Genomic DNA, 21,470 nt, shown 5'->3' with positions numbered 1-21,470 from the left:
TGCAACTTGGATAACCCCCTCCAGCCCACCATCACCGATACATCACTCCCCACCAAACCATCACCGATGCAGGACGATGACCTCTCTGAATCCTGGATGCTATGACACTGGCTGTGCAATCATCCAGGGCATATACCCGATCGTTTTGGTGTTTAAATGCCTCTTCGATGAAAAGCTTCTCATACTGTGAAGAGGATATATCTGTGTCTGTTGTTCACATACCACCACTGAGAAGTGCCTTTAATTTTATTACCCTCTGCCACATAAATTGCGGTGCTAGGAGGAGTCCAGTAGAATGACAATAGGATCAAGCCCAGGTCATCAGTTAGTACATGTGAAATCATTCTCTACAAAATGTTCATCTCTTATCTCATCAATTTCTGCATTCTCATGGGATTATGGCAGAGGTATGCCTTTACAGCCCTCGTAAGCTGTTGTGTCCTAATACAGCATGGTTGACCTGTTCTTTAACAGTCACATTTCTGTATTGTTATAATGGTTTATAGTCCAATACACAAACATCCTACTGATCCCAAGTGTTTTAGCATGTTGCAAATAACAGGTGGCTGCATTCCAACCTTGCAAAGTGCTATTATAGCTACATGGTTCTCATAATTTCACCACTGCATGTTAAACCATATAGCTAGACAACACTCTTTCTCTCTCTCGACTGATAAACATGTGAATGTTTGCTGTGCACAATACCACTAACAAAACTGGACTTGAACAATTCTGTGGGCAGTGTGAGGGTGTGCAGAAGTTATAACAATATTTACGACAAGACTGTGTATAACCTGTTAAAGATGAATCACCCAGGTAACTATTTCTTACCATTCACAATTTTTGGTCTACTAAATATATCAGTACAAGCATATACTGTGCATATGTATAATTATCATATGCCTCTTATCTTTCAACTGATAAATATCAGAATCCCAAATAGTTTGGACAGAAATCAGTGTTGTATTTCTGATAGCAACCTCCAATTATACTCAAAACTACAGAATTAATATCTGTCTATAACTATCATTATATCATACAAACCCAGCATCATCTACTCTGCAGCAATAGATGATGGTGAGCCATTATCAAGAATTAACCAGTGACCATGAGTAAAAATTCCATCACTTTAGTCCATATTACCTAGCAAATATGACTCCCTCCTGGATGCACGACATGGAAAAGTCTGGAAAAAACTAACTGGTTGCTTTTGACATTTCTAGGTCATTTCATTGAATCTGGCATAAACACTTCTTACTGAAAGTTTTCCCACTAAATTAAAGATATCAAGGAATTATCAAAATAATATTGGAAATAATATAACCAAGTGGAAAAACTTTCAACATCTATCCAGAGTATTTTGGTAATAAGGTGTGACACCTTTTTACCTAAATTACTTCAACCTTGGTATCACCTCTGGGTCTGGCTCCCACTGATGAGACCTCAATAAAAGTCAAAACTGGCCTGGGTAGTGGCCCTTCCCATATAACATACAGACATGTATAATGCTATACACGTCTGTAAGGATATGTGCATTGCATTATGGGATACTCAATTGATCTGAAGTCATTAGCCTCTATATACAAGTTGCCCTGTCATGAAGTTATTTCATGTGCAAACTTTGTTTTCTTACACCTGGATAAAAGGATGAAACCAAGAATAGAATTTCTTGGCATCTTTAATTTATACTTCTTACTGAATAACCACCTTATGGTCTGACTCACTTTTTTTTGGGTGGATCACAAGTTTCCTCTATGGCTATTCATATCATGATGGATGGCCTCCACTCTTCAGAGAGCTCCCAATGCTGGATACCCCAGAAATTCATATCTTCACTTGTGCTCTTCCTCTTACACATAAGGATAAGGAAGCTGTTGTGCCTCTTTTAAGGTCTTAATACAACTGCCTCTGAACTACAATGTGCAGATCTGGTTTCTTGGGTTTCTAAGGAGATAAAGAAGCTGTGGAAAGAAGAATTACAGAATAGTGATTATGAGGAGATTGTAGACTGCATATACTGCTAACAAGGATAAAGAGGGAGTACTATGATAGAGGTCTATGAACTTCTGAAAGGGTGTTATGAGGACATTTGTGGTCTGGCAGGGGGGGAACAGGTTTTTCTCTCATAGAGAAATGAGTGAATAGAACAGTTTTCCTATCGAATAGTGAATGCATCTAGTGTGCAATGTATGGCCTCGCTCGATGAGCCATTGACTTTCTAGAGGTTTCTGATAATGATGATGCGTTTCCACTAAATGTCAAAACACTATTGCTGTAGGGCATGGAGTTTTCACACTTGTCACAGTGAGTGAGTCTGCTATACTGCAGTTTGCTATAGTAAAAGTTAACAATATCTTTAAATAACATGCTGAATGGCAATCATATATATATATATATATATATATATATATATAAAGAGTGGTCTGAAAAGTTCTCGGCCTAACAATAACAAGTCTCATCCATAGTAATAAATCGATGCACAAAATCAGTTTTATTCTTGTTAAAACGATCCAAGCACTGTTCAGAGATTTTCATGTGAATGCATTTTTGATCTGCTGTGAGCAAATGCGGCATCCATCTTGCGTAAAGCTTTTTCATGTGCAATTCTTCATGCAAAATACACGTTCTTTTGAAATGCCTATAGTCTCAGCAATTTCACGCACTGTGACTCGCTGATCATCCAATACCATATTGTGCACTTGATCAATGATTTCTGGTATCGTTGTTACACTTTTTGGACGTCCTTCACATGGATCATCTTCAAGGCTGGTATGGCCACGTTTAAACCAGACAGTTAATTTGTTAATTGTCGAAAACGAAGGAGAAGAGTGCCCATAAACTTTTATGAACTTCGAATGAATTTCTTTGGCCATTAAACCTTCTTTTAAAGAATTTTATAACCGTGTGATACTCAATTTTATCTATTTCAAGGGATAGAGACAACACTTTTCCTTCAGACAGCCAAACTACTTGATAGAATGACTTGCAATTTCACATGGATGCTTATGACAGATGTACAAAGAAAAAAAAATCTTGCCGATAGTGTTGCCATTTATGGTCGAGGCTGAGAACTTTTCAGACCGCGCGCACGCGCACATACATACATATAACTTATTGATGAATATAAGTATATGTACTACTCATGAGAAGTAATTACTCCACTCCATCTCTAAAGGATCTATAAGAGAAGACTAGAGCCAGCATGCATTTATCCGGAATTTTGATACTTAGAAACAGTACCCTAAATTAATATGAATTATTCTAGAATGTAGAAGCATTTCAACAGTAGTGCACATATGTGCACATATCCCAACCTACACCCACCCACTGCATACTAACCTTTGTGAATGAGCCAAACTTGTAACAAGATATTAGGTAGTCCACAGTCTGAAAAGCAACATTTAATAATTAATGAATAATAAAAGCTGAAATAAATAAAACTGTTTACAATGCAATAACATTAAATATATAGAGAGAAAAAAACAGACCACTGCAAAATTTATCTTCTCTAATGCCATCAAAAATATATGTTATACATCAATTTATCATACTGATTTTATTGTGGTGGCTTACATATTATCAGTCTTCAAGCAGGAGACTTAAGTCTGTTTAGTGTTAACAATGGCATCAATTCAATAATTATCTAAATCCACACTTTCATGTTCTGAAGATTAGTGAATTATATACTGAGTATTTGATCTAAAACAGATTTACATAATTCATGATGCATCTATAAGGAAGGACTCCTCATTTATATGGTCGCCCAAAAATTCATGAAGGTTGTCCAGTAAGAGCCACTGTGAATTGTATTGGCTCGCCTACCAATAGAATTGCTAAATTTCTTTCACGTTTATTAACTGCCCATAATGGACAATCCAGATCACTAATCAAGAATTTCAATCATTTTCTCGAAAAAATCAAGAATATTCAAATACAAGAGTCCGATATGTTAGTCAGCTTTGTATTGTTTTGCTATTTACCAACATTCCATTATCTGACATTACTGGTTTACTATAGATAAGTATAGTATTGGTAGAATTTGGACAACAGAACCACCCAGACACAGCTTTTACCTTCTTAAGATGGTAGAATTTCTTCTTAAAAACAAAAAAGAAATGACCAACCTCAACTTGATCACAGCTCTGTCAATTGGGAGGGCACCAAAACTCTCAACAAAACTAACGGAAAAGTAAGCCCAAACAGTGTTGCAAAAATCTTAGCACGTGCATCTAAAGTTCTCATACCAAAGAGATCCATCATCATCTTTACAAAGCAAGTTTCCTCGTCATATCCCACATCTAAAGAAAACTCCAATCCAGTAACTCTAGATGAAACTGATGCAGCCCTCAAAACAAGTCAAGCACCTAGTATTGATGGCATCCTGCCTGATTTTCTTACTCACCTTGGCCTAAGAGAAAATATCTGGCTATCTAATTTCTTCTCCTCAATAATAACTGATGAACAATTTCCAAAACTTTGGCATGAATTAAAGATAAATAATCTTGCCAAAACCCAACAAGTCAACCCTAATAACTACCACCCTATAGCGTTGCTCTGCACTCCTTATAAACTTTTTGAGAGGATTATCCTGTTTAGGATTTCTCCAAAAATAGAAGCCATCTTATTCAATGAACAGGCTAGGTTTAGACCCAGCAGAAGCTGCTGTGACCAGGTCCTGGTGTAAAATCTTGTATAGGCAGAATTTTAGAATAGATTCTTTCTATACCTTAATTTTACTTAAGAATTCAAATTAATTCACTATACTTGTAATTTTGGTTAATATTTAACTATTGATTTGCTGAACAACAACAAAAGACAAAGAAAAAAATGTCTGAATGAATTGTAACAATAGATTGTTGTAAGACAAAGAAATATCCCAGATGGGATCACACACACACGGTCGTTTCCTGCCTTAATGCACCAACCTAAAAGGTAGGGGGAAAGACCTCTATGAATACCCAAGGGAATAAAAAAGTAGCAAGAACCAAGTTCGATTGAGCAGCATAAAAGGGGGAGACATTGAGAGATGGGAACAAAAATAGAAAAGGGAGAATTTTTTTTTCGAGGAAGGTCAGTCGTCGTGAAGAGGGTTCGTTGCAGAGAAGGTTAGCCGTAGTTAGCTAGAAGACCGCTTAGGAAGAGAGGTCGTTTCGATGGTCGTTGCTGGATAAGTTCGAGTTCACCCAGTTTCATTTCCGGCTCCCGGTTCGAGTATGTCCTGTTGATTCTAGGTCGAAGGACCCCGTTCCAGCCAACAGACGCCTGAAGATGCTAGATGGGTCGTTTATGCAGTATACAAAGTAAGTTCTGGATTTCCAGCCACCAAGGTTCCTGATGATTTCCACCTGTGGAAGTGCCCTCGTCGATATAGGAAAATGGTGCAAGTGTGTGTGTAAGCAATATCGGAAGGAAGATGATAACGATCTCAAGGATCTACTGATGTGGACTAGATGTCTAAATACCAAGTAAGGTCTAATATATGTGATTTAACTAGAGGCAGAAATTGTGGCAGAGATTGCTCTAGCTGTTTTTTTTGTTAGTATTACTTCAGGACTGAAGGCAATTAGCTAACCACTGAGAATTAACTTGCTTAGTTGTGTGAGATAAGTTAGCGTTGTTACAAGGTGAAAGTTAATGTGCATAATGTTATTTATTGTCTAAGCTTGCCTGTGGTATAGTATGTGAAGGTCTGTTATTTTGTATGACTTAAGTGTAGGCACAAATATCACCTGTCTGTTTACTTAAAGGAGAATTGTTGAACTAGATTGAATAATTTATTATCTAAGTTAATACTGCTGAGAAGTATAGAGTCGGAAAAAAGATTGTATGCTTAGTGTTAACTTTATTGTATGTTAATTAGCATGAATAAATTGTTTTGTTTGTCAAATAACTTGCCCCATTCCTATATATACCAATGTACTTCTCATAAAAAGACTGAACCTGTGTGATCTAGGGAAATAAGTAGTCACGCCTGAAGAATAGAGTATTACGTTTGCTTGATATAGTGATAGGTGCAAGTAATAATTCCATGTTTTGCTGAATGTTTTTTCTAAAGGAAGGATATTTAAGTCTTATCTGCGATTTCTGATGGTGCAGTCGAAATAAATAAATAAATTTTTCAGAAATCAATATAGAAAAATGCTTGCTATTTAGACAAAGGGGTTGACTCCAACCAAGGGCAATTCCTAAGTTACAGAATTTTGTGCATGTGACTAAGCATAGTTACGACATTGAGAAAAAAAAAAGGGGGGGTATAAATGAAAGAAATGTAGTAGACTAAATCAAGCAATGGATTAAGTACAACGGAGTCACAACTGTTAAGTATAATAAATTAAGCAAGTTGAAATAAACAAGATAAATAAGTATATAAGATAAAAAAAAAGACAATTTAAAGTACAACATAAAGTTAAAAATTTTACACTGGCCTCACAACCCACATAGAAGCTGGATACCAAAAAGGTTTAAAAACATGTACTGTCTTTCTAGACTTAATATCAACCTATGACACTGTATTGTAGAAAGGTTTACAGTATGAAATATCCAAAATAGTAAACTGCCAAAAACTCAACTTCTAGGACAAATGCTCTCCAGCAGGAAAATAAAAGTTCATCTTAATTCCCAAAAAAAGCAGAACATTTATCCTACAAAATGAACTGCTACAAGGACCTGTATTCACCCTATTCAACTAGAATAGAGCTCTATTCAACCTGTATACAAGAGATGTCCCTCCAAACAGCACTCAATCTCTCATCTACACTGATGATATAGCAACTACTACTACTATCCAAGATGAATACAAAACCTCAAGGAAACAATGAACAAAGATCTGAGCTTGCTGCAAAACTACTTCGAAACCTGTGGACTGCCAAGTACACAGGTATCATTTGAAAAAGAAAAAAAAAACTAAGTTAAAGACACCTGCCAGGAACACAGGAACAGCTTGGGTTTGTCATACAGTAGGCACTGCTTATTGCGATCACTTTGGGACAGTCACTTTTCGTTAACAATAACTGACCGATAAAAATTAAGCAAAGGATATATAAAATTGCATTGTTTATTTCAATTTATTGTTATGAACATTATTTAAGTTAACTTATTGTTATAAATAACTTTTTCATAAGCAAGAACATAAAATTTATTTTAAAAACTTATCTAGTGTTGTTCGTGTGTTTGAGTATAGTAGTTCATGAATAAATTGCTCATAATGCCTTTCAAAGTTTGTTGCTATATGCTGTTTGTAGAGCTTCCTTCATCTGGGCATTGGTTGGAGGAGCTTCTAAAATTCGTTCTTCTATACTTGTAGTAGGTTCACTTTCTTCTATTAGTTTAAAGTTCTCAGCGGAAGCAGCTTAACATATTTCCAACACTGTCATTGTAGTCACCACTTCAACGGTGTTATCAATATCCTATCAATTTTCAAATTCTTCTTTTGATATACCGTCTGGGATTTTATCAAAAATTTAATTTGTAAGATATTCAAATTCTTCAGAAGAAGGAGTTTCAGAGTTTGTCTTAAAAAAATCCACCTTTTTTGGAAGCAGTTTTCAATAGTCTTCTCTGAAACTTGCTTCTATGATATTGTTACCAAATGCATGCATCAAGAAGGAAAATCTTTTTTTTCAATTGCACTTGCATCAGATTGGTCTTTTATATAATAAAGTTCAGCATTAATTCTCACATGAACTTCCCTGCAATAATAAGCTTTAAAAGATTACATGATGCCTTGGTCACATGGTTGAATAACAATGTAGTGCTTGAAGGCAAGAAGATTACTTTGATGTTCTTTAACGATAAATTGTTTGTATGTGCAGTGCAGATGTCTACTAACGAGACAATTTTTTGCTTTGATTTAAGATCCCACTTAACTAACAGATTGTTGGAAATGGCATTATTCATCCAAGCATTTGCACTAGAACAGTAGTCAACAGGCAAACTTTTGACACCTTCAAAACCAAGGATTTTACTTTTGCCAAACTCATTTCACACCTTTCATATTAGCACAACAAAGAACTGTCACTCACTCTTTTGAAGATTTAAATCCTTTAGTACTTTCATTTTTAAACAAATAATGTATGCTCAGGCATTGCACGAAAATAGAGTCCTGTTTCGTCAGCATTGTAAATATCCTTGATAGAATATTCAGCAATAATTTTTGGCCACTCGGTCCTAATCCATGCATCAGCTGATAAAATATCAGCACTTTTTTCTTCACCATTAATATGCTTGTACACAATATTCTCTTGCTTTTTCTACCTGTTTTAAACCATTCATCAATTGTAGTGAAATTTTTTTGGTTCATTGTTTTTGCAAGTTCTTCTGCTTTTTGACGTGTCAAAGGCCCATTAATCGAAGCATTCTTTTCACAAACATTACTAAACCAAATTTTTAATGCTGATTCAACTTGAGTATCGTTACCAGATTGGGCTCTCTCTTCCAATCCATGTTCACATTATTAAGAGCTCAAGTTTCAATGTTTGATCTGTTTTTTAAGATCCTAAACAAGAGTGGTTGTGAAATTTTTAAATGTACAGCCGCACTATGCTGACTCATTTTGGGCAACTTATCATAGCATTCCAAAATTCTTTGCTTTTCTTGAAAAAGATAAATCTTTACATACATTTTTTACTTGCTTCTGCCATACTGTTAAGGGCTGTTTTAATGAGCAATTAAAACAGCCCTTAACAGTAAAAAATCACAAACTCAAAAAATCACAATTAGACTGCATTTATACCCACCTGCATTTGCCTGGAAGATTTAAGATATACGTAAAAATAAGATTAAAAAAAAAAGTCAGACTTTGAAAAATATTCCTTGTCAAATTTTCTCCTGATTAATCCTTATTTCTTAGAATTCTGAGATGCAAAAGGCTAAACATTCGAGGATTTTGATAACAATAACAGAACTTTGATTATAACAGATGGATTATTTTTAATTCATTTTAAATGGTGTTTTGGGACCAACTGATAATATTATCTGCAATCACAATAAGTGGATTCCACTGCTCAAAACAGCAGGCTTGGCTCTGATCTACCTAGTGGAAGAGTATTGCTCTCCCAGTTTGCAGCCAAAGCCCCCACACACAACTTGTGGACACAGCTTAACATAGCAATGAGAGCCATCTTCGGCTAACTTTAAGGTCTATTCCTCTCTCATGTTACCTGACCTTTCTCAGATCACTTCTCCATTCTTCAGAAGAGAAGAACCTATCATCAAATAAATAAAATCAGAAATAACAGCAACCTTGCCAGACATCAAGATATCTCCTCCACCTTACCTCCAGATCTCCCATCTGGCTTGTGGAAATACCAGATGGTCCACAGGGCTGGTGGAGAAGACTCTGGAATGAGTACTGGATCAAAGATCCAACTCTTAAACCGCAAGATTCAGTCTACCTTAACAACTCTGGAGCCAGATAAACAGATTTAGGAATGAACAAGGCTGCTGTGCCCACTTCCTGAGGAATTCTACGGAGAAATTCTCTACATCTGTGGGTAATTTCTCAGTCACCCTTCTGCATGTATGGCACTATGCAGACTATGTATCATTATGAGTGATGACTGCTTCATACATTACTTCCCGGAGGCCTCAGGAACAACTTTTACTCTCAAATAGTGCTATTGATTGGGTATTTCCCCCAACCCATGTTTTTAACTACTAACCTAAATACAAAAATGCAGTCCAATTAACAGTTTCACTGCTAGAACAAATATTATGTTTGTTCCAATCACTGATTATTATTTTTGTAATTATCTGTTCATATTTACTGCTGAAAGTGGCATTAAATATTACAGTTTTGCCTTCTTTAACAGATGTTCAGCTGCTAATGACATCATGCCAAGCACTCTCTAACATTCATGCAGTAATTATCATACTTTGCTTTGAACTCATTCACAGTCATGGCACCCGCAACACATTCTGGAAACATATTCTATTCATTCACCACTCTCCACGCAAAAAATCGAGTCCTTACACCCCTGCTAACTACATTCGTATGGTTTTGCCTTCCTTAGCAGTTCATGTTGATAAAAATCATTGTTTGTTTAACAAGAAGGGTGTGATTCAAATCCTACATATGGCATGAAATTTAAAAGTCTAAAATAAAAAACCTAAAATCTCTAGTTTCCCTAATTTTGCACATCCACTGTCACTTCATTCAACAACACTTTTTCAACAACATCTTTCTTTACAAGTCCTTTTGTCCATCAAACTCGCTCCACACATCCACACATATAGCCACACATATGGCCCTCCTTTCCAGCTCAACTGTCATAGTGGCAACAGACTCACTATCTTAACTCTCAAGCTTTCCTTTTGCTACTTCCAGTAATTCTTTCATGTCTTCCTTCATAACATACTTTACTCCTTTCAAATCATTTGTTCCAGCCAAAATGGAAATGCATGCTCCAGAAAAACATATAGAACTGCTTGTATTTATATGGGTTCTCTCCTAAAAAATAAACTTCACGTGCACCCAGACATCACTGGTATTGATTTAAATGAAGCATAAATAATGCTTCATTCAAACAAAAATTGGAAAATAAGCAGCTGAGAATGAAAATAATGAAAACATCTAAAATCACATCAGAGATAACTTAAAAGTAGCTGGAAAACTCAATTGGAATTCAAAGTAAAATACAATGAAAAAAATGATTTAATGAAGAACATGAAAGGGCAGTAAAAAAAGAAGAATAAAGATAGAAGCATTTGGCTCAATAATGCCAGCCTGGTTGGCTGAGTTATTAGCGCATCTGCTCTCCAGCCAAAAGGCTGCGGGTTAGAATCCTGTCGTGGGCATGGATGTTTGTGATTGTCTGTGGAAATAACAGTGGTGGAGGGTGGTAGATGGCATTGGTGTAGTTGCAGTTAGAATGAGCTGTAGAGTAGGTGCCTTCTCTCGATGAGTTCTTGAATTCCCTCCTGGAGGTGTAATATATGTAATAATAATAATAATGATGATGCAACTGATATTCACAATGATCAGAGATATGAAGAGAGCAGCAAGGAAGCCAATAAAATAATTAGACAAGAGAAAATAAAATTTTTACATAAACATATTGAAGAGATACAGAAATACTTTACACTAGAAAATTTTTCCATGAAATTAAAAACCAAAAAACAGATCAGCATATGCAAACAATGGACAAACACTAGCCATTAGGAGATGAAATAGCAAACAGGTGGGGACAGGGTACTTTAAAAAAAAATCCTAAATTGTGATGAACCTGCTGAGTCATTTAAACAGAATACTTATCATACTTGCAACCCAGAAATATTTAAACCTTCACCAGCTGAAATAGATGAAAGTATAAAGTGGCTCAAAGACAACAAATCACCAGGTACAGATGAAATAGTAGCTGAACTCATTAAATTTAGGGGAAGTGAATTAACCCCTCGTATACATAAACTGGTAAATTTAATATTAGAAAAAAAAAAAGAAGCAATACCAGAAAAATGGAAAGAATCACTAATTATTCCAGTATGTAAAAAGGGAAACAAAAACTAATGTGAAAATTACACAGAGATATCGCTACTGTCAGCAGGCTACAAAATTTTATCTAATATTATGCTGAAAAGAATCTTGCTTTATGCTGAAGAATATATATAGGTGAATATCAAGCAGGATTCCAAAGAAATAGATCAATAGTTGACCAGATTTTTACTTAGACACCAGAAGGCCTTTAGGAAGTATTACACAAATTAGAAATTTGCAACATGAGCTGAAGCATAGTATTGGCTAATGAAACTGGAACTAAAACTTTTACAATATTAACATAGGATTAAAGCAAAGGGATGCCCTTTCACCCATCTTTTTTAGTTTAGCATTAGAAAAATGTATTAGAGAAACTGTAAAAGATAACACAAACAGAACAAATACTGAAATATACTGATATGCAAGATATGAAGGTGATATATTCCTCATTGGAGAAAATGCTGAAGACATTATTCTAATGTTTAGAAAACTCAAAACTGCTAAAAAACTAGGATTACAAATCAACTAGGATAAAACTGTATATATTTAAAAGTATGCAGAAAGACCAAGCATTTTAAATTTTGGTTTAAGCCAAAATACAAAATGAAACAAATCTGAAAACACACCCCAACTCAACATCACCAGAGTTAAAGATCGGTACTATCGATATAAGAAGCCTGAATGGCAAAGAAATGGAGCTAGCTGAGGAATTAGATAAGTACCAGATCGACATAATAGGGGTGACTGAAACAAAAAAGACAAAAACTGGTGAGATCTTTTTAAGCAATAAATACAAAATGTTATATTCAGGAAATCGCAATCAAGGAAAAGAAGGAGTAGCCATAGTATTCAACACTAAATATGAGGCTAATCTTCTTGAATGGCAGGCAGTCTCAAGTAGAGTGATGGGGCAAATATCAGAATGAACTGGACAATGAGACTTATTTGTGCCTATGGTCCCACAGAAGGTTCTACTAAGGTAGAAGTGGAGGAATTTTTTGATGCTTTAGAGAAAGCAACTGACACAATGAAAAAGGAAAAGTTGGTCCTTGTTGGGGATCTAAATAGCAGAGTAGGAAATGATTGTCAGACATACAAAAATATTTTTGGAAAATTTGGTGAAAAGAGAAAAGCTAATAATAATGGCGAATACCTATGGGATTTCTGCTCAGGACATGGACCAGTTATTACTAACACCATGTTCCAACTTAAAAAAGTGCACAAATTCACATGGAGAGAAGAGGCAAGGAATAAGAAAAGTCTCATTGACTACGTTTTTGTTGATAGTGATGTTTTCGCTCTGATGCAGGACACAAGAGTGTACAAAGGATTTGAAATGGGAAGTAATTACCATTTAGTCTTGAGCAGGATAAAATTGAATTTCATATTGAAAAGATTAACATATAAGAAAGTTTTAAGGAGAATAAACGTTCAGCAGCTCTCAGATGTGAACTGTAAACTAAAATACACAAACATTATTCAAGAAAAAATGAAAGAGCTTGAGAATAGGAACAAAAGCGTGGAGCAGCAACCCCTCAAGAAAACACTGATTGATTCAGCCAGACAGGCATGTGGTGAGGTTATCTGCAAGGATAGAAAAATCAGAACTCCATGTTGGACACAGGAAGTTAAAGAGGCAGTGAAGGAAAAGAAGAAAGCATATCAAAAGTTGCTGTCAAATAAGTCAGCTTGTGCTCTTAGATAATACAGAGACAAATGTAAGAAAGCTAAACACTGTGTAAAACTAGCTAAACTAAAGTCAGGGAAGGACTTTGACAAGAACACAGAAAATAAATATGAAGGCGGCAAAATATTCTGGAGATTGTTGAAGAAGCTTAGAAATGGGGGAAAGAGTGCTGTAAAAGGAGTTAGAGATGATAAAGGTGATATGAAAACGGGAGAAAAAGATATCCTTGAAGTATAAAGTAATTACTTCAAAAAATTGCTAAATGAAACAAGCAGTGATAGCACAGCATAAAACACACTCAACAGGCATACAGTCAGGAATACATATCCATACTTGAAGTAGAAAAAGCCATCAAAGGCTTGAAATGTGGAAAGGCAGCAGGAGTAGATGATATTCGACCAGAAATGCTGAAGTATGGTGGTATAAAAGTCCTACAGTGGCTGCACTGCATAGTTCAAAAAGCCTGGACAGATGGACGAATTCCTGATGATTGAAGTAGAGCTCTCATAATACTCATATATAAAACGGGGGATAAAACTGAATGTGAGAATTACAGAGGTATTTCCCTACTGAATGTTCCTGGCAAGATTTATGCAAGCATACTTGAGAAACGGTTGATAACAATTGTGGAAGAAAAGCTTGGTGAAGAACAAGCTGGATTCAGGCCAAATAGAGGCTGTCAGGATCAGATCTTCACTTTATGACAAATAGTTGAGAAAGCAGGAATATAACAAACATCTATATTTAAGTTTTGTCGATCTGGAAAAGGCATACGACAAGGTGCCAAGAGAGAAGCTATTTAATACACTACAGTTATATGGTGTCAATGGGACATAATATCAAGCAATACTTAGTCTTTATTTGAGTTGTAAGTCAGCAGTTAGAATTGATGTATAGGAAGATGGTTTAATGTTAAATTTCGTGTGAGACAAGGATGTACATTATCCTCTCTGTTATTCATTATCTATATGGATCACATTATGAAAGAAAGTGGTATTAAACCTGATATCAAAATTGGAGATGTTAATGTCAGCTCTTTGCTTTATGCGGATGATGTTATACTTCTAAATAAATCCGCTACAGTCTGCAAGATTCTCTGACTAAATTGAATAACTGTTGTAATAGATATGGTATGAAGGTCAGCAAAAGACAAAGACAATGAAAATAGGCAGAATCGGTGAAAATGTCAACTGTATTGTGAATGGAGAACCTGTGGAACAAGTAAAATATTTCAGCTACTTACGTACAATTTTTAATAAAGATTGTAATAAACAACAGAATCAACAAAGCTGGTATGGTAGGAGGTCAATTGAATAACTTCATATAGAATAAGAGAGAAATTACTCTAAACACTAAATTAGCTGTATACAAAACAGTGTTCAAACCAGTTTTAACTTATGGATCTGAGAGTTGGGTCAGAAGTAAAACACTTGACCAAAGACTAGAGACCACAGATATGAGATTCCTGAGAAAGATTACATGCATAAACAGATGGCATCAATGGCAATATCATATTAAAAACGAGGATAACAGGAAAGAACTTGACACTGTCAGCATCCAAGAATGAGTTAGCAGAGCTAATCTCAGGTGGTATGGTCACTTAAACAAAATGGACAAGGAAAGATTAGCCAAACAAAAGTTCTCTGCTAGGTTGAGAAGAAAACAAAATTAAAGCAAAATTGAATCCTTTTTTGAGGATAGAGATCTCAGGTTTACTTAAAATGTGTTTAGATAGGTTAATTATCACTTGGTTATATGGTAGAGACGGTTTGCAGTTGCTATGTTTATCATACAGTATACTGAATTTATCAATTTGTGTCTTTTTGCTGTGATTAAATGTTTTGGTAAAACTGTTGCTAATCATATTGTCTAATAGTTGCCATGTCTCAGCGTCAAGATCATACGAAAGAAGAACTAATAATTACCTCAACCAAATCAATAGTTTCCACAATACCATGAAATTCACATTAGAAATGGAAAAAGATAAAAAACTGCCTTTCCTTGACATTTTAATAAAGAAACAATGCAATAATAGTATCAACCTATCTGTATACAGAAAACCTACAAATACTGGACCTCCATTTCAACTCAGCTCATCACATAGCTCAGAAACTTAGCATTATCCATAGTCTCAAGAAAAGAGCTATACAGTATACGACAGACAAGGATGACCTACTAACGGAATTAACCACAATATCCAGAGAACTTTCTTTAAATGGTTACCCAAAAAGACTCTACAACAAGATTCTCTTTACTGATATATCACATCGACAACGTGATGACGTCCAATACATCAGTACAATTACGATTCCTTTTGTCAGCAACCTTTCCAAAAAATTAGCTAACCTTTTAAAACCACATAAGATCAGAGTGGCATTCAAACCAATCAACACTATTCGGAAATTTTTAAGATCACCGAAAGATCCTCACCCATTCTACAAGTACTCTGGAGTATATAATATACCTTGCTCATGTGGTATTAGTTACGTAGGTCAGACCTCTAGAAGCTTTGAAACGAGAAAGAAAGAACACATAGGATATGTCAGAAATAACAGACAAGACATTTCAGGCCTTTCAGGCCACTTTGCCTCTACTAACCATCACATTGAGTGGGATAAGAGCCTTATGCCATACATAGAAGATAACTACCATTCAAGAACCTTTAAAGAAGCAGCTACAGTCGCCCGTAAAACTGAAAACCTAAACAAGAATCAAGGTCGAATTTTACCAGAAATTTGGAAAACTTTTATCAGATCATTAAACATCAAGGAAATGAACTTTCATAACAATTACGTCATGAGCCATAACGAATAAATCACATTAACGAGACACGCACATTGTCACGCACAATACCAATTTTTTGTATGAATTAGAACCATCAGTTATAACCTAGTCTGTAACCATTCAGTCTGTAAAGACTTTTCCATGTGGAACAGACCATGAATTATTAGTGGCTACGATACATGTAAAATTACGGAAATTGAAAACAACACAAATATCAATCAGATATTATCTTGGAAACATACCCGATGAATATAATATTAGTATACAGAACAGATTCAACACACTCAATTTATGTGAAAGAGAACCAGATGAACTATGGGAAGAAATTAAGGATATAATTAAAACAGAAGCAAAGAAAAATATTCCAACAATTTGTAAGAAGAAGTATTTCAAATGTCTGTAAGAAGATGCCATCAAAACTGCTCAGGAAAGGAGGAAAATGAAGGCCACAGGAAATTTCCAGGAAGTATGGCACTGAATGCAGTTTCAACGAAAAACCAGAAGAGATCAAGGAAAAATACTTTAACCAGGAATGGCAACAAATAGAAGACCAAAACAAGAAAAACAAGAGATCTTTTCAAAAAGATCAGGGAAGTGACAGGAAAGTTCAGCACCAAGGTGAAAATATTGAGGATATTGTCACCTTGTGACACTGATATTGTGATATTGAAGATATCACAAAGGATATCTTACAGAAGTGGCAGATATTAAAGAAAGATGGAAAGAATATACAGAAGCCCTTTACAGAAAGGACTCCAAAATTACTGAAAAATTTGAAGAGCAGGAATATACACAGGAGGCAAAACCACCGGGGAGTGAAGTGAGGTAGGCACTGCAACAGCTATCCAGTAAGAAAGCACCAGGAGGGGATGGAATAACTATTGAGCTGCTCAAAGCCTAGGAGAAGAGGAAGTTAAAATTTTAACAGCTCTATGTCAATGAATTTGGATCACAACTACATGGCCTAGGGCCCAGATGGCAAACCTATGGCAGGTGTCAGAGGTGGCACTTCCAAGAATTTTGCTGGCACGTCAACGATTTACAGGTGATATCCTTTTATACGCTTATAAATTATTCAACTTTTTTTTTTAATTATTACAATACGTACAAGTTAAATTTTGGTTTACATGAGAGAGCAGCTATGAAGATGTGCATATGATTGGTGCGGTATTAACAAAAGATCACGCGACCCAAAGACAAAGGCATCCAACAATTGTTGAGTTGAAATGCTAATTCTCTTCAACCGAATTCCATAACATCTGAAACTGTCATAATTTACTATATATTTCTTAGTTTGAACACTTACAGGGTGTCGTTTATCATTTCGACGGAACTTCTCATTACTGGCAGGCTCAACTAACACAAAGTTTCAACCATTGGTTGAATTTTATGGCTGCTTGTTTGCGTTTGAGCTGGCAGGCGAACTCACACACTCATTATATGGCATGTTTCAATTCTTGGTAGAATTTTATTTGAAGTTAGCCTTTATGATCTGTCATGACATCGAGAATTTCAAATGCAATAAAACAAACACTTATTTCATGTAATTGAAAAATTGGACAATAGTTATTAGTTAGATACTGTGTTTCGGTGCAACATATGATTTTGCTTGAGTTTATACAGCATAGTTTCTGTGGGAAGGGACATGTGATTCATTAGTTAGCGCTGCTTTTATTCCAGCTGTCTCTAATTGAACTATTTGCTGAGAAATATATTAGACAGACTGCAAAAGCCTCTGTACCTTATTCAGGGATAGAATAAAACTACTTGTTTTTCTTGCATCTGCAGCATAATGGCTGTTGGGGAGGATGTGTCGTTACTGCGGAGAGCGAGTTACTATCACCTCAACATGAACATTTTAAACATTTGTGAAATGTTTAAAATGTTCATGAAATGTAAAAATGTGAAAGTTCTGAATATAACATTACTAATCCCCTCAGAACTTTCGCTGAAAATGCAAGAGCACCAATACAACCTACCAGGAAAAGAGTTCCTGGTTCTTTCAGTTCAGTCTAGCAAAGAGAGCACTTTCAAAGAAACTGTACTCAGTAAAACCATAAAAAAAGTTTTTTTTTTTTTTTAATCAGACATGGTCAAAATTCAAAACTCATTGCAAAAAAGGTTCCAGAATCAACACATTAAAATGTGTTCTGGAGCCATTTTTCAGAGAGTCGACAATTTGTATAGTCAGAGATAACAATTCCCTCAACCATAAACGAAAATCAAGTATTATCATATGCAAGTGATATAATAGGCACTTGGAGAATTAATGATATGATACATGTCTTTTTTGGTAGTTCTGAAAAATTCAGCAAGCCAGTGAAAGAAACTGTACTCAGTAAAACCATAAAAAAAGTTTTTTTTTTTTTTTTTTTAATCAGACATGGTCAAAATTCAAAACTCATTGCAAAAAAGGTTCCAGAATCAACACATTAAAATGTGTTCTGGAGCCATTTTTCAGAGAGTCGACAATTTGTATAGTCAGAGATAACAATTCCCTCAACCATAAAGGAAAATCAAGTATTATCATATGCAAGTGATATAATAGGCACTTGGAGAATTAATGATATGATACACGTCTTTTTTGGTAGTTCTGAAAAATTCAGCAAGCCAGTGGACTGGCTGCCAACATTTTGACCACCAATTCTCTATCTTCCAAATAGGTGGCTACTAAGCTTTACATTAACAGCCAAAGAGAGATTATTATATTTTAATTTGAATCTTTAATGAATAAATCATTAAATAAAAAAGATCCTAACCCAGTACTGTAATAATAATAATAATAATCACTATTATCATTATTATTGCCCAAGACCACTAGGAAGTCAATGACTCATTGAGGAAGGCCATAATCATCCACACTAGATGTTATGCCTTCTCTTTCACACTGGATGAACTCACCACTTCAACAGGAAAACTTCCCAACTCACTCATTCACTGCTAGTCTGAGAAAAACTCTCTCACCTCTTTCTTAACTACATACACACACACACACACAAACTTCTATAGATGCCTCACTGGCCTCTCCCCACCTCCCATGTAATGAAAAATTTCATAAGTCAATAGCCTATAATGCCTTTTCAGAAGTTTATAGCCCTCTATCATCTCACCCCCCTCTTTCTCCTGTTTACCAATGTCTGTAGTCCATATTGTTAAATTGTGATAGATTGTGAGTTTAGGAATTCCAATCTTATCACGGTTTAACATACATAACCCAATGAAAAGGAAAATAAATACATATGTTTGTCTCTAGGTATTATAATACAGTTTTGTAAATATGTTAAATGTTTCAAACTTAAGAAGAAAGAGTAGTTATCAAGCATTTCAACAAAAGACCATTCACTAGTTTGTGTAAATAACAGTGGAAATGTAAATATTTAATATTTGTTAGAGCCATAAGTATTAGGAGTTGTTGAATGACTTGCACAATTTCTAAAAGGGGATGTAAATCCAAAAGTCATGAAGCAGTAATACGAGGGGAGCAGTTTGCCCCGAGCAATCACGTACCAACAGCGCACGAGAAGGGTAACAGAGAAAGGTGGATGCTGTGACGTCGACCCACGCGAAAGCACTAGCTGGACATCGCGGAGCGCATGAATCACCGAAATAGAAGGCGAAATAAAAGGGTCAAGAGACCCTCACACATGGCTTTTTGTTCCTGATCTCCTGGTGTTGGTCTCTCAATGTCGTGAACTGGAGAAGGGTGGCAGTGCCTCCACTCCAGAGGTTTAGATCGAGGCATCAGTGGAAACCCAAGGTCTGTGGAGTGAGAATAGGCCCAGTGTAACTCTTCCTTCCCTAGAAGGAAGGGTTACGCAATCGTTATGCAGAGATCGTGAAAGTTCATCGATAGCACGGAGAACCACGTGCGTGCTTAAAGCCAGAGAGGAACCTATGGAAAGATCGATCAAGGAGAAACAGATTCCTGAAGATCAATTAATGTGATGAACGTTCAAGATAGATAAGCAGAATTTATTAATTTTGTTAGCTATGAATGAAAGGATTTGTGCCGCGTTGTGATTCAGAGGAAAGAACATTAATAGTATTATGAAGAACTAAACTGTAGTGATCTTGAGATAAATACTGTAAATTTACTGTCTCCTTATGTGTTTAAAGAGTGTTATGATAAAATCCAGAGTAAAAAGTGATATTAATAACAAAATTGTAAAAGACATTGATGTTATCTAGAATGGTTTGGTTGCGACTGGATTGGAATAATTATTGCTGTGAATATCATACCTAGTTAGAGTGCTTGTTTGTTGATAAGAGTGATATTGCTAATATAAAAAAATAATCAGTTTGAATATCTGTATGTTGTTAGAGTGTTTTAATGTTAACCTAATTGTCAGGAACTCTCTTAGAATGAGAACTAAAATAACATGTACTGTATATATATATATATATATATATAATTATAATGTTCAATAAACCTTGCTTTTGAATCCAATTAAGACTGTCTGTAATTTGGAATACGATGCATCTCTTATAAAACGTAATAAGAACCTAGGCGGGAAATTAGAAAGGAGAGATTTTGGCCACGTCTGCAAGGTCAAGGTTATCACTTAAGTACAATCTAGAGATCGCCTCTTGATTGATATAGTATATTTAATCTAAAAGCCCTAAGTGGCGCAGCAATAAAAAATAAATTTCTTAGTGCTTTATGAGAGGTTGATCTCAGATACTCTGATACTATGGTATTGGCTCAACCCTGAGGCAATTCCATTGTTATTCAGAGGTACCACGATGCCTGAGAAAAAGTCTTACAAGTATTTGTATAATAGACAAAAAAGTACATATATTAGAAGGAAGTCGACACAACAATATATTCTCAATCTGTCCTCATAATATACATTCCAGAATCCCAATATCATCTTTGTCCTTCTTCTTTGCACCTTTTCCACAGCTCATCTCCTACAAACCCAGGTAACCAAATCTGCAGACATTAGTCCAGATGTGTCGTATGGAGGCAAAAAAATAACTTCCTTATCCTTACACATCAATGTTTGCTTCAATATCCCAATTGTCCTCTGATTTGTATTTGCAATTTCTGCAATGTGAACTCAGCCTCATCAGTTTTTCATAGCATCATTCCACCAATATAATCTTGCCATTTGAAATCTTACACTAAAGTGCACAACTCTACACCTATTAACACTGAATTGAGAGCCATCATTTGCCCATTGCTTATTCCAGCTTATTCAAATCATTCTGTATCAATGATTGTCCTATCGTTTTTTGAATCATCAGCAAGCAATTGAACATCTAATGTCAGGTCCTTCCCAATATTAATGTATATTATTATTATTATTATTACGTAACACTTCCAGGAAGTCCAAAGACTCATTGAGGGAGGGCACCTACTCTACAACTCTCCGTTTCCACCAATCGCAACTACTTTCATCACTTACACCAATGCCATCTACCGCCGACCACCACCACCACTAGTATTTTCACAGACAATTACAACATCCATGCCCATGGCGGGATTCGAACCCACACCTTTTAGCTGGAGAGGATACACTAACCACT

General features: G+C 35.6%; 1 protein-coding gene across 1 annotated transcript in view; it reads right to left on the bottom strand.

Moving 5' to 3' along the window:
* Positions 1-3,279: 3,279 nt before the first annotated feature.
* The window catches only part of psidin (phagocyte signaling impaired), a 321,893-nt gene continuing 303,702 nt past the window's right edge, over positions 3,280-21,470 (bottom strand). The window contains exon 17 of the mRNA XM_090399962.1: positions 3,280-3,387. Within this exon, the coding sequence (XP_090256088.1) occupies positions 3,280-3,387 (108 nt within the window). The remainder of the gene's footprint in view (positions 3,388-21,470) is intronic.

Source organism: Typopeltis vanoorti, chromosome 11, assembly GCF_054136105.1.
Source record: "Typopeltis vanoorti isolate ZY-2024b chromosome 11, IOZ_Tvanoo_1.0, whole genome shotgun sequence".
NCBI classification, from domain to species: Eukaryota; Metazoa; Arthropoda; class Arachnida; order Uropygi; family Thelyphonidae; genus Typopeltis; species Typopeltis vanoorti.
Note: the sequence above shows the minus strand (reverse complement) of the source record. Positions and strands in the feature narration are given on the sequence as shown.